General features: G+C 39.6%; 1 protein-coding gene across 1 annotated transcript in view; it reads left to right on the top strand.

Moving 5' to 3' along the window:
• LOC139319907 (solute carrier organic anion transporter family member 1C1-like) overlaps positions 1-13,773 on the top strand; it is a 43,220-nt gene that overhangs the window by 14,323 nt on the left and 15,124 nt on the right. The window contains exons 6-8 of the mRNA XM_070947960.1: positions 561-707; positions 8,453-8,551; positions 11,483-11,725. Coding sequence (XP_070804061.1) covers positions 561-707; positions 8,453-8,551; positions 11,483-11,725 — 489 coding nt within the window. The remainder of the gene's footprint in view (positions 1-560; positions 708-8,452; positions 8,552-11,482; positions 11,726-13,773) is intronic.

Here is a 13,773-nt window from a genome sequence, read left to right as displayed (position 1 = left end):
GCTAATGCTATTCAATGCTATTCATCTGCAGTGGTTCACTTAACAATTGCGGCTTTAAAAAAAGGTTGTAAAACCAAACGCCACTCACTTAACAACTGCCTCGCTTAGCAATGGAAATTCTGGTCCCAATTGTCTTCATAAATCAAGGATTATCTGTACTTTGGAATGAAAATTGTAATGCTCAGGTACAGAGGTGGGTTTCAGCAGGTTCTGACCAGTTCTGGAGAACTGGTAGTGGAAATTTTGAGTAGTTCAGAGAACCAGTAGTAAAAATTCTGACTGGCCCCGCCCCCATCTATTCTCTGCCTCCCGAGTCCCAGCTGATTGGGAGGAAATGGGGATTTTGCAGTAACCTTCCACTGGAGTGGGGTGGGAATGGAGATTTTACAGTATCTTTTCCCTGCCACGCCCACCAAGGCACGCCCACCAAGCCATGCCACACCCACCAAGCCACACCCACAGAACCGGTAGTAAAAACAAATGGAAACCCACCACTGCTCAGGTAGTATTGTGATCAAGCTGTGGACCTCACAACTTCTTGGGACATCTTTTGTTTTCAGGATGTGAAAAAATGGCTAGTTCCTACTTATGGGTCTTCGTGCTTGCTGGGAACCTGCTACGTGGAATTGGGGAAGCCCCTATTATGCCTCTGGGAATGTCTTACATTGATGATTTTGCCACAGAAGAAAACTCTGCCTTTTACATAGGTAAGATACACACAATCACTCTTTCTCTCCTGAATTTGAGTATTACAACTGAAGTGGGACCAAAGCTGTAGCTATCCCAGCCCTCAGACTTCAACTCCCAGAATTCAACTCTGTCCGATGACTGCATTGACTGGGAATTCTGGGAGATGCAGTTCCAGCTTAGTTGGAAGGCACCGGCGGGGGGGTGGGGGAGAGAAGTGAGGGAGCTCAATTCTTGTCTTTAGTAGGTTCAAACTATTTCATCGCAAGGATTCGTAAGTAAGTCCGTGTTAAAAACCATCCATAGAAATTCAACAGATGGTCAGTAAATTAGTTCTGAGACACTAACCCCATTTTCTCTTGCTGGCACAGAAAATGAGAGAAGGAATTTTGCCAGGTTTTGGAGAGCAAGAACAGAGGATATTTTGGGAAGAAAATTGGGAGAAACAATCAATAGTTGTTTAGTAGCAGTGGTGTAGTGGCGACCTAATTCTACTTTGTTGTAGGGTTACATTAACAAAACCTTGCAAGTCTGAAAGTACATATCCCACACTGTATCTTTTAAAAGGCTGATACGTTAGGGAGGATCCTTTTTGAGTGTCTTTCTCTACACCAAGGGTCTCCAAACTTGGTAACTTTAAGACTTGTCTAATTAAACTCAAAGCAAAGCTGGCTGAGGAATTCTGGGAGTTGAAGCCCACAAGTCTTAAAGTTGCCAAGTTTGGAGACCCCTGCTCTACACCTTATACAGTTGTATTGTCAGATGTAAATGCCTTATTCTCTATTGTGTAAATAATGTATATATGGGACATCAGGGGTTAACTTATTCTTTGGATTTTAATGTATTCATAATTTACCACTCCCATTCCTGGCTCCACCCCTTGTATATATAAGGAGCCACCCTCACCATTTTCTTTGCTTCTATCTTGAATATTCAGCGAATATAGAATGCCTATTATTATTAAAGAGAAATATATTTAAATCTCTAATTCTTATTATCTTTATTGAGTCTGATCCTGAAAATATTGCAACAAGCTGGTAGCAGAGGATGGTTAATTGACTCAATAAATAATTAAAAATGTCTAAGAAAGATAGGCCCAACACCAGGGCCTACAGCAAGGAAATAGAAACTGAACAAGAGATGATCAACGAATCCACTAACGCGATTTCGAGAGAATCCGAAGAATACACCACTGAAGAAGAAGAACTGATAAATGAAAATAATGACCAGGAAGAAACCGAAATAGAAAATAACGAACTCAGGTCAGAGATATTGAAGATACTAAAAAGCCAGAAGAACGATGAAAGCCTCATCGCGAACCTCCAAGAAATGCTGAAGAACAACGGAGCAGCGAGAGAGAAAAACGTCGTTAAAGAAAAACCCAAAGATCAAAAAACTGTGAGTGAAATGAATACTGAGAAAGTCGTTGTAAAAAAGAAAAGATGTGATCCCGCGCGAAATTTTGAATGGCAGCCATCTTGGTTTCAACGAACTTCAAAAGAGAATGGAGCAGAGCCAATCAAAACGCTCAGTTCAAAATTTCTGGCGCGAAAAACGCTATCAGACGACGAAAGTGAAAAAGAAGACTCAAACTCTTCAGAAGAACCAGAATCAGAAAGTGAAGACGATTTAACAAAGTCTCAAGTAAAGTCAGCAATGAAAACGCTTTTTGCTGCTTTTGGGCCAAGATTGAAAATTTCCAAGGCACCAACGAAGAAGCAAGAGATCAAACCGACAACTCGAGACCTGCACGCTCCCATCCTGACTTCGAAGGCGACGACACCTGAGCCCAGAGAGCCATGCCGATTCCGTCCTACACCGCAGACCGGATCAAGTGCCAACGCACACGAAAGAAAGAGAAGAGCTGTCGCCACCACCAGAACCCCTAAAACCGAACCAGAGACCGACTCATCTGAAGAGGAGCGGAACGAGAGAGCTGAAATGGAGAGAACCTTCCACGACGACGCCAAGGAAGAAATGAGCAACGCGCATGTGCAAAGCTACGTAGACGGCCCCGAAAGACTTGAACTGGCCAGAGAACCGCGCAGACTCGTTGCGAGCATCCCCATGCCGTTCTGTAATTTCCTGCACTTGCGAGACCACGGACTGCCTCAGGTTGTAAGTAATGGACAAAATAATGTGGGGAACTTACCCAGTGACTTCCCAAAACTTAGAATTGATGGCATTAATTTACAAGAGTGGTATCAACAGCTTCAGGTTGTCTTTATGAAAGAAAATTTACTATTCTTTATAACTAGTCCTCCAAGAAGACCTTGGACTTTAAAAATAGATTGTTTACATCATAGAGCATTTTTCATAATAATATCTAGCGTATCTCCTGCAATGTATCATAGCATCAAATCAAACCTAACTGTGTCAGAAATAATTCAATGCATGTTTAATCTATTTCACAGCGATAGCGTAGCTACAACTACAAGAATGTCTAAGGATTTCTTTTCTTCTAGAGTGAAACCAGGGGTTTCTATAAGTGAGCATTTGATATCTCTAAACAAAATAAGAGCTGAGCTGCAATTGAGGGGGGAAGTGATTTCAGATCAAACAATGAAAAGTGTTATTATCAATTCACTTGATCCATCATGGGATAGCTTTATGTCACACTTAGATACTATTAATTTAGGATATTTAACCATAGAAAGTCTATCTAACAAATTGATAGCAGAAGACAATTCAAGAAAAAATCGTTCCAGTAATCAAACAGAACACAAATCTTTTAGGAAAGTAGCTTTCCAAGAAAAATATAATGAAGCCTTTAGATGCCACAATTGTGGGTCCAGGGAACACAGTAGAAGAGACTGTCCCAAAGTCTCAAGGGAGAGACATAGGCCAGAATATAGGAGCAAATACAATTATAGACAGTCTTCCACAGATAGACACAAATATAGAAGCCCACCAAATTACAGAGAAAGTAGAGGGGGTAGAGAAAATTCAAAAGAGAGAAAATCTGGGTCACTAAATGGACTAAACAAACAAGAAAACACCAAAACACAACAAAATGAGAACAATAATTGGCTTATTGATTCTGGTGCAACCAATCACACCACTAACAACAAAAGTATATTATCTTCATTTACAGAAGATAAGTTTGTGATAAAGGTAGCTAATCAAGAAAAGGTTCAAGTATTAGGCAGAGGAAATGTGACCTTGCCTGGTTTAGGTAAAATAGAGGGGGTATTATTAATCCCAGAAATACCTCATAACATACTAAGTGCTATAAAACTAAGCAGAGATTCTGACATCAATATAGTTTTCTCAAAGGGGAAAGCAACATTAGAGAAGGACAAAACAAATATAGGCACTGTGATGATAAAAGGAGGTCTACCCTATCTGATAACGAAAGAAAGATGGTTACATAACATTGATTCAAATATGGAAGATTGTATTGAAGCAGATGATGAAAATGTTAGTAACAGTGACAATGATGAATGTAAAATACCTCATGATCACAAAAATACACACAATGAGAAGAAACCAAAAATAGGTAAACCAATTCATGATGAGTGTGCTCACATCTTACATAGGAAGTTAGGACATGCAAGCTTTCCTGTAGTTCAAAAAATGACTGAACACGCAGAAGGTGTCAAAATAAAAAATTGTGAAAATTATTTGGAATGCTCAGTATGTAAATCCACCAAACTAAAAACCAGTCCCAGACCAAAAAAATCTAACAGATCAACTAACAATATTTTTGACTTAGTACATATGGATTTAGTTGGTCCATTAACTCCATCAATTACCTATAGAAAACGTTACTTTCTAACAATAGTGGATGATTATAGTCGCTATGGTTTTGTTTACACATTAAAGCACAAGGATGAAACCTTTCAGAAATTTAAGGAATTCTACAAACGCATAGAAACACAACATAATATCAGAATAAAACAAATTATGACAGACAGGGGATGTGAATTCATGTCTAAAGAATTCTCCCAATGGTTAAAGGATAAGGGAATGCTACATTTCACGTCCAATCCATTTTCTGCGTTTCAAAACGGGATTGCAGAGAGAAAGAATTCCACACTACAAACCATGATTAGATGCACATTAGAGGATGCTGGTTTAGGCAAACAATTCTGGTCAGAAGCCCTACATTATTCAAATTACACTCAAAATAGAACCTGGTCCAGTATTGTGAATAAGACACCGTATGAGGTGATGTACAATAGGAAACCTAAATTAGCACACATGCACATATTTGGAGTCACTGCAGATGTGCACATACCTAAGCAGTTGAGGAGAAAGGGAGAAAACGTATCCAGAAGATTAAGATTTATGGGATATGAAACTGGAACCAAAGGGTACAGATTCATTGATAATAATAACAAATTTATAGTCTCCAGAACAGCTGTGTTTCATGAGCAGGCCAATTGGTCTAAACTGCACCTTAATGAAATATTTCCAAATAAATGCAAAGATGCGATATCTTGCGAGGAAGGGACAATAGAAAATCAAAACATTAACAAAAATAAGAACAAAACCAAAACTTGGACAAATAGTCAGCATAAGATAAAGACAGACACATTAACAAAAAAGGAAGCTAGATATTTGCACGACAACCATAGCAAACCTGAAAGAGCTATTAGAAACAATAGAAATCAAATACCAAGTAAATACAAAGATTACATAATGCATATGAATGGAGAACAAATAACACCTAATACATATGAGGAAGTATTAAAACTCCCTCGTGAAGAAAGAGAAAAATGGGAACTAGCTATGAAAAAAGAGATGGAAAGTTTGCAAGGATTAAATGTATTCACTCCTACGATCGCACCTAAGGATAAAACAATTATAGGTACCAGGTGGATTTATAAAATTAAGAACCTAGAAGGAGGCAATACTTTATACAAGGCTAGACTAGTTGCACAAGGTTATGCACAAAAATATCCAGAAGATTATACTGACACATACTCCCCCACGGTGAGGACAGAGAGTGTTAAAACAGCTCTAGTAGTAGCATCTGCACTCAATCTGGACGTATTTCAATATGACATACAGACTGCGTATTTACACGCAAAACTAGATAAGGAAATATATGTAAGAGCACCACATAGTCAATACACTAATAAGAATGAAATTTGGTTATTAAACAAGAGTCTATACGGATTAAAGCAATCTGGCAAGAGATGGTACGATTGCTTGGTAAAAGTACTAAAGACCATGGATTTCAACGCTACCACTGCTGATAACTGTTTCTTTGTAAAAAAGAGTGATGATCACGTTGAATTTGTATTAATTTATGTGGATGATATTTTATATATAGGAAAACACAACGAGAGCAGAGAAATCTTTGTAAATAAGTTAAACGAACATTTCTCGTTGAAATCTCTAGGTAAAGTGAATAAATACCTTGGTGTACAAATTAACAAAACTAGAAGGGGATTCAAACTTACTCAGAAAGATAAGATCATTGAACTTCTAAACAAATGTAATTTAAACAATGCCAAAACCTGTGACACTCCTATGCAAACTGATTTCCTTAGAAACACTGATGAGTCTTCCCCTGAATTTAAAGATAATACATTTTACAGATCAGTTATAGGCTCACTCCTTTATATATCTAATTGGACCAGACCAGATATTGCATTACCTCTCAATTTATTGTCAAGATATGTTAGCAAACCAACCATGTATCATTGGGAAGCTGTCAAAAGAATTCTAAGATATTTGAAAAGTACATTAGATTTTTGTTTAGTATTAGAACCTAATAATGACAAAGAACCAAAAATTACCTGTTATGCGGATGCAGATTGGGCTGGTGATACGTCATGCAGAAAGAGTACTTCTGGTTATATTTTTCTATTGAATGATTGTCCAGTTTACTGGTACACTGGTAAACAAGAACTGGTAGCCACTTCAACCACAGAAGCGGAATATGTTTGTTTATCCAAAGCTGCAAATAACCTTGTATGGTTCAATGACTTGATCTCAGATGTTTGGAAAAAACCTGCATTACCTTTTGTTGTGCATGAAGATAATAAAGCAGCCATTGAAATATCCAGATCCGATGCCATTGGACAAAGGTCCAGGCATATTGATATAAAATTTAAGCACGTGAGACAATTATCTCAAGATGGATTCATCAAAGCAATACATTGTGATACTTCTGAACAATTAGCTGATATATTAACGAAGCCTTTACCTTCTAAACAGCACAAATATTTAACTTCTAAATTGTATGTATTATATTGTCCTGAATCTGAATGTAATTGGTGTTGTATAGCGAACCGGCATTTAGAGGGGGATTTGTCAGATGTAAATGCCTTATTCTCTATTGTGTAAATAATGTATATATGGGACATCAGGGGTTAACTTATTCTTTGGATTTTAATGTATTCATAATTTACCACTCCCATTCCTGGCTCCACCCCTTGTATATATAAGGAGCCACCCTCACCATTTTCTTTGCTTCTATCTTGAATATTCAGCGAATATAGAATGCCTATTATTATTAAAGAGAAATATATTTAAATCTCTAATTCTTATTATCTTTATTGAGTCTGATCCTGAAAATATTGCAACAAGCATGTCCCATTCCCCTAATCTATAAATCTCTTTCTCTATATCCCATGGTCAGTGGTGAGTTGCTACTGGTTAGTCCTGGTAGCATGCACAGAAATGTTGCGCACGCATGCGAGCGTACACACATGAGCAAACCGGTAGCAAACTAAATTGAAACCCACTACTGCCCATGGTCATCCCACATGCAACTATCCTCATCCACATTTTTCAAAATGCAGATAATGTCAGATGTGAAATACAAGGTCCACACACAAAAGTTCTAGATCACTGATTGATTGTTAAAGTCTATGCACTGGCATTTTTTCAGACTAATGTTTAGCATCTGGTTAGAATTAGATAAGGGTCAGTGGTGTTCAAGAGGAGTTGGATTTAGTTCGCTTGTGGCTATGTAACAATTCTAAACTGATGCCTCTTTTAACTCCTCCCTTGGCTCCATCAGTCCTTCTCTTAGAGATAAAATCATACATCCTTCCAACTTTACAGGTAATAATACCTGCCTATTTTTTTAGCAACAATATGGAAGTAATTGCAATTGCCATTGCTATTGCCACCCCTGGATCAGGGGTGAAATGCATCTGTTTGGGGCAATTCGCCCGAACCGGTAGTAAAAAAATGCTTTAAAAAGTAAAAAAAAAAAAAAAAAAAGTTCCGATGATCACACAGCACAGCTGATTGTCTGAACTTTTTTTTTTTTTACTTTTTTTAAAGCATTTTTTTACTACCGGTTCTTGCAATACTAGTAAAAAAATGCTTTAAAAAAGTAAAAAGAAAAGAAGTTCCCATGATCAGGTATGATAATCAGCTGTGCCGCACGATCGTCGGAACCTTTTAAAAAACTTTTTTAAAGCATTTTTTTACTACCGGTTCAGGTAGTTGGCCACACCCACCCACCAAAAAAGTTGGTCACATGATCCCCCCCCCCACCACCAAGTCACGCCCGCCAAGCCACACCCGCAGAACCGGTGGGGAAAAATTTTGCATTTCACCACTGCCCTGGAGGGAGGGAGGGAGGGAAGGAAGGAAAGATGATAGATGTTCCAAGTCAATCCCGCAGTTCTAGAATTTTCTGGTGGCCTTCATTTAAGTACTAACCAAATATCACCTTGCTTAGCTTTGTCAATGTTGGTTTGATGCTGCCACCTGCTGTAGACCCCATTCCTCATCTGTAATTGAAGTCTTGCTCTGCAGGTGTTCCTGTACTTAGGTTAACTCATCTTTTTTGTAGGAACTGTACGGTCTGCAGGGATGTTTGGCCCGTCTCTTGGTTTTCTGCTTGGAGCTTTTTGTGCCAGTTTGTGGGTGGACATTGGAGCAGTAAACCCAGGTAAGGAACAAGTATCACCTCCGATGTTTCTTCTCAGCCATTTTTGTCTTTTCATCTGGTAGACTTTTGCTAGCCGGACTTCAAAATGTTAATTTAATGAAGTCCTATTTAGCAAACTTCAGATGCATCGGACAACATTGTTATCCAAACATTATTCCAAAGGAACTCAGGTCCATTGTTTCTGACATAGTCTGGAAAAGGCTATTAAGTATGCATTGATTTTACATTGATTTTATGAGATGGGACAAATGAGTCCTTCGTGCCAATTTTATTTCATTACACAAATGATAACAATGAATACAAACAACATTCTTTGGGATTTAACAGACATTTGCGAATAACCCATTGCCCCACGAGTCTATTAAACTGAAGTTTTAAGTTTTCTATTTTGTGGCTAGATAAATATAGGAAGGAGAGAATGATATTAAAAAAAAAAAAAAGAACCACCAATGAATATTTGGACCACATTGTTGAGATCCTTCCAGGGGTGAAATGCTCCCGGTTTGGACCAGATCGGGCAATCGGGTAGTGATCGTCATGGTGGGTTTGGTGATCTGGTAGTGATGGCGGTGCAAAGCTGGTTTTAACCAGGAAGTAATGTGGTTTTTTACCTTCTGCGCATGCACAGGAGATTTTGCACATGTGCAGAAGGTCTGTGCATTCATGTGATGTGCATGGGGCCTGTGCACTTCCGAATTAGTAAGGAAGGCAAGTAGATTTCACCCCTGGATCCTTCCCTAATGACTTTTTTTTTTAAAATTTGATTTATATGCCGCCCTTCTCCGGAGACTCAGGGCGGCTTACAATGTGCTCAGCAATAGCCTTCATCCTTTTGTATATTTATAAAAAAGTCAGCTTATTGCCCCCACAACTGGGTCCTCAATTTACCTACCTTAGAAACAATGGAAGGCTGAGTCAACCTTGAGCCTGGCGAGATTCTAACCTGCAGTAATTGCAGGCAGCTGGTCTTAATAACAGGGTGCTTTAGACCACTGTGCTACCAAGGCTCTTATCTTGTAACTTGATTACAACAAGCTAGATTAGACTTAAAATAAGCCTGCTTGCAATTTAATATGTCGTGGAAACCCAGCTGTTGTCTGACCACTGAGTGTGAATGAGGCTGTTACATGAAGCCATCCTTTAGTTCAGTGACGGCGAACCTTTTAGACAACGAGTGCCCAAACTGCAAGCGTGCGCATGCCCAAACTGAAAGGCGCTTGTGCGCATGTGCGAACATGCACATGCATGAACATGTGTGAATGTGCGCATGCGTGGACATGCGCAGGTGTGCAGCAGAGTCCCGAAGACCAGCTGGCTGGTGGGAGGCAGGGCATCCCAACACTGGCAGCGCGGCAAGAGGTAAGACCTTTTTCTTTCGTGAGCTTCTGTTTTGTCGTTTGCAGGGAAACAGAAGCTCATGAAAGAAATGCCACAGAGATCTGACCTGGGGTGATGGCGCATGTGCCAGCAGAGAGAACTCTGCGTGCCACCTCTGGCACGCATGCCATAGTTTCGCCATCACGGCTATAGCAGTGGTGGGATTCAAATAATTTAAAAACTGGTTCTCTGCCCTAATGACCAGCTGGTAGGCATGGCTTGGTGGTCATGTGACTGTGTGGGCGTGGCCAACTCAACATCACTGACACCGATGGGCGCTTCGCCTTAGTTGTTACAATGTAATAAGGGTTAACCAGAGAGGCAGTTTCTGTAAGCAGGGCAATAAAGATTAGGCTAGAAACAACACCAGAATGTTTCCTTCCTGCCTTCCTTACAGGATTAGCCCTGTAAATTGGAAAAAAAACAAAATAAGATTTCTTCCAACAACCGGTTCTCCAAACTGCTTAGAAAGTTAACAACCGGTTCTCCCGAATAAGTGCGAACTGGCTGAATCCCACCACTGGGCTATAGTTGTTTCTCTTACAAGTGACTAGTCCGCAGAAAGTGAGTTAAGGCATGAGACTAGAAATGGGGAGATGGTGACTTCTAGTCTCACCTACAAAGCCAGTTGGGTGACCTTGAGCCAGTCACTCTGTCTCAGCCCTAAGAAGGCAGTAATAGCAAGAATCAGACACAATTGAGTGGAAGAAAAAAGCAACAACCCACAACCTACTTAACCTGGTTACTGGAAGAATCCACTTTCTGGGCTTGCCTAATCAGTTGAATGATACACTAAGCAAGAGGCCAGGTTATGCAAATATAAACCACTATAACCTTTACTTATGATAATGGAGCGCCTTCAAAATTAGAGGAGCTGATAGGGAGCTGTTCAAATGGAAATGAACTGCATGTTGTTAAACCAAGTTTAAGATTAAACATGCCATGTGAACACCATGAGTGTTAAATCCAGGTCAATCCAAGGGATATATACTTAATAGAAAATTTTTACCTCATGGTCACCATGATGTAAAAAAGACATTGAGACTGTGGAAAGAGTGCAGAGAAGAGCAACAAAGATAATTAGGGGACTGGAGGCTAAAACATATAAAGAATGGATGCCGGAATTGGGTATGTCTAGTCTGATGAAAAAAAGGACTAGGGGTGAGATGATGGCAGTGTTCCAGTATCTCAGGGGTTGCCACAAAGAAGAGGGAGTCAAACTATTCTCCAAAGCACCTGAGGACAGGACAAGAAGCAACAGATGGAAACTAATCAATGAGAGAGGCAACCTAGAACTAAGAAGAAAATTCCTGACAGTTACAACAATTAATCAGTGGAACAACTTGCCTCCAAAGGTTGTAAATGCTCCAAGACTGGAAGTTTTTAAGAAGAGATTGGATAACCATTTATCTGAAGTGGTGTAGGGTTTCCTGCCTAAGCAGGGGGTTGGACTAGAAGACCTCCAAGGTCCTTCCAACTCTGTTATTCTAAATTCTAAAATATAGTAAGAGCCTTCCTATGAAATTTTGCCTTTTTATTTTTCTTTTCTCCTAGATACACTGACCATCAATTCCAAAGACATGCGTTGGGTCGGTGCTTGGTGGCTTGGGATGTTGATCTGTGGCGCCACCAGTTTCATGTCCTCTCTTCCTTTCTGGTTCCTGCCTTACTCTTTGCCACAAGAAGGAGAACAAGTTGTTAAGAAGTCAACGGAAGTTTATGTAATCACTCAAGTCAACCAGAACAAAATGGAAGCTCCCAGACGCCCAGGGCTAAAGGTTTCAGAAGTTGCAAAAGGTGGTTGAATGACCTCTTCATGAGTAGCTCATTCTGAACTTTGCAACTAAAACTGTGTTCTCCAATCTTTTACTCAATTGCCAGAGTCACTTCTTAGAGTGAGACGGACGCAGTGGTGAAATCCAATTGTTTTTACTACCGGTTCTGTGGGTGTGGCTTGGTGGACGTGGCTTGGTGGGCATGACAGGGGAAGGATACTACAAAATCCCCATTCCCTCCCCAATCCTGGCGGAAGGATATTGCAAAATCTCCATTCCCACCCCATTTGGGGGCCAGCCAGAGGTGGTATTTGCCGGTTCTCGGAACTACTCAAAATTTCTGCTACTGGTTCTCCGAACTGCTCAAAATTTCCACTACCGGTTCTCCAGAACTTGTCAGAACCTGCTGGATTTCACCCCTGGATGGACAGCATATCAATTTAATAAATAAATGCAAATGAAGTGGCTATGGTTTCCAAAAAGACCTTTTGGAAACATGTCCAGTTTTTAAACATAATTGTATTTTTAAAAATTACAATTAAAAGAGAAAAACTGATAGAAACAAATGGGAAGGGAAAAAAAAGAAAGTGCAGGAAAGAAAAAATAGAAAAGTAGAAAAGAAAGAAAAAATAAAGTACTGTAATAAAAAAAAAGTTGTATATTTCTTTATATAATGAGTTCCACCTTCTCTTCTCTATAAACAAATCCTTAAACTCTTGTCATTCAGTCCTAATCAGTAAAGTCCATTAAGAGTTAGCAGAGATAACAATTTAGCTATTTTAGCCTTGATCAAATAAATCAACTTTATATTTCTTCCTTTTACTTTTAAGAATATTGATCTTTAATCCCCCTTCAGATAATATCCTAGAATGGTTTTTTTAAAAAAATTCTTTTGTCTTTTTCTCACAAAATTCTTCAAAACTTTAACAAGTTTAACAAGCAATATTTCCAAATTAAATCCAATACCTAAAAGTTATCCAGGTCACTCCTATGGTTTGTTTTCGGTATATCCCTTTTTATTATTAAGACATCGGCTGATTTCAATTGTACCGCCAGGGTTGCATCTTTTTCCATATCATTCTTCTAGCCTGACATTTTTAAATTCACTTTCAGATCAGTCTGTCTTGTCCAGTAAAATGTGTTCCTCTTCTGTAACAGCTTTTAAACACAGTATCTATAGTGACAGGCTTCCTTAAAATTAATTTATGTTTCATTGTTCACAAATAACCTTCAATATATCCAATATTAAAACACTTTGTGCATTCAGTTAGTGAAATTTAATGGTCCTTCTCCTTTAAGTATAATTTTTTTATTCTTCCGGCTCCTATAGTGTCTGGCCTAAAATGTCGCATCCTATAATTTCTTTTAAAGAGAATTGAAAACAACACCAAAATCAAAGTTCCCAATCATACTTTTGCTGCAAAAGAAGTTTTTAAGTCCTTAAACCTGTATTAAAACTCCTTTCTCTAATAATTGAAGGAAAATCCATCGGTGCTGTAAAATTTGTTGATCCAAAAGTTCCTAGTAACTGAAGAGGTTTACAAGAGATTTCTAAAAGTGGTTAGAAAAGTATGTCTCATATATCTAAATTGAATCCAGAAGAAGGGGTGGGATTTAGCCGGTTCAGAGTGGTTCGGGAAAACCAGATGCTAATTTTATGTCTGGTTTGCCGAACCGGTAGTTGCAAGGACTGGGTGGACCCACCCACCCCACCCTGCCCCTCCCAGGAGTCTCCATGCGACCCATTTTGTATGCCAGGTAAGTGCAGGGCCTGCGTGGATGCTCTGGGAGGGTGAAAAATGGGCCACCCAGAAGTTCCGGAAGTTTGGAAATGGGCCTGTTTCTGACCTTCAGAGGGTCTCCGGAGCCCAGTGAGATAGGTTCGAGAAAAACCTCTGGAGTCTGGGGAGGGTGAAAACTGGGCCTACTGGAAGTACTGGCAGTCTGGAAATGGGCCCATTTCCAGCCTCTGGAGGGCCTCTGGAGCCCGGAGGAGGCGGTTTTCTACCTCCTGGAGGCTCGAGAAAAGCCTCCGGAGCCTGGGGAGGGCGAGAAACCCCCACCGTGGTG

The sequence above is a fragment of the Pituophis catenifer genome, unplaced genomic scaffold, assembly GCF_029215685.1.
Source record: "Pituophis catenifer annectens isolate HBS135680 unplaced genomic scaffold, rPitCat1.0.hap2 SCAF_7, whole genome shotgun sequence".
NCBI lineage: Eukaryota > Metazoa > Chordata > Lepidosauria > Squamata > Colubridae > Pituophis > Pituophis catenifer.
The sequence above is the reverse complement of the archived record's forward strand: the minus strand, read 5'-3'. Positions and strand labels throughout refer to the sequence as shown.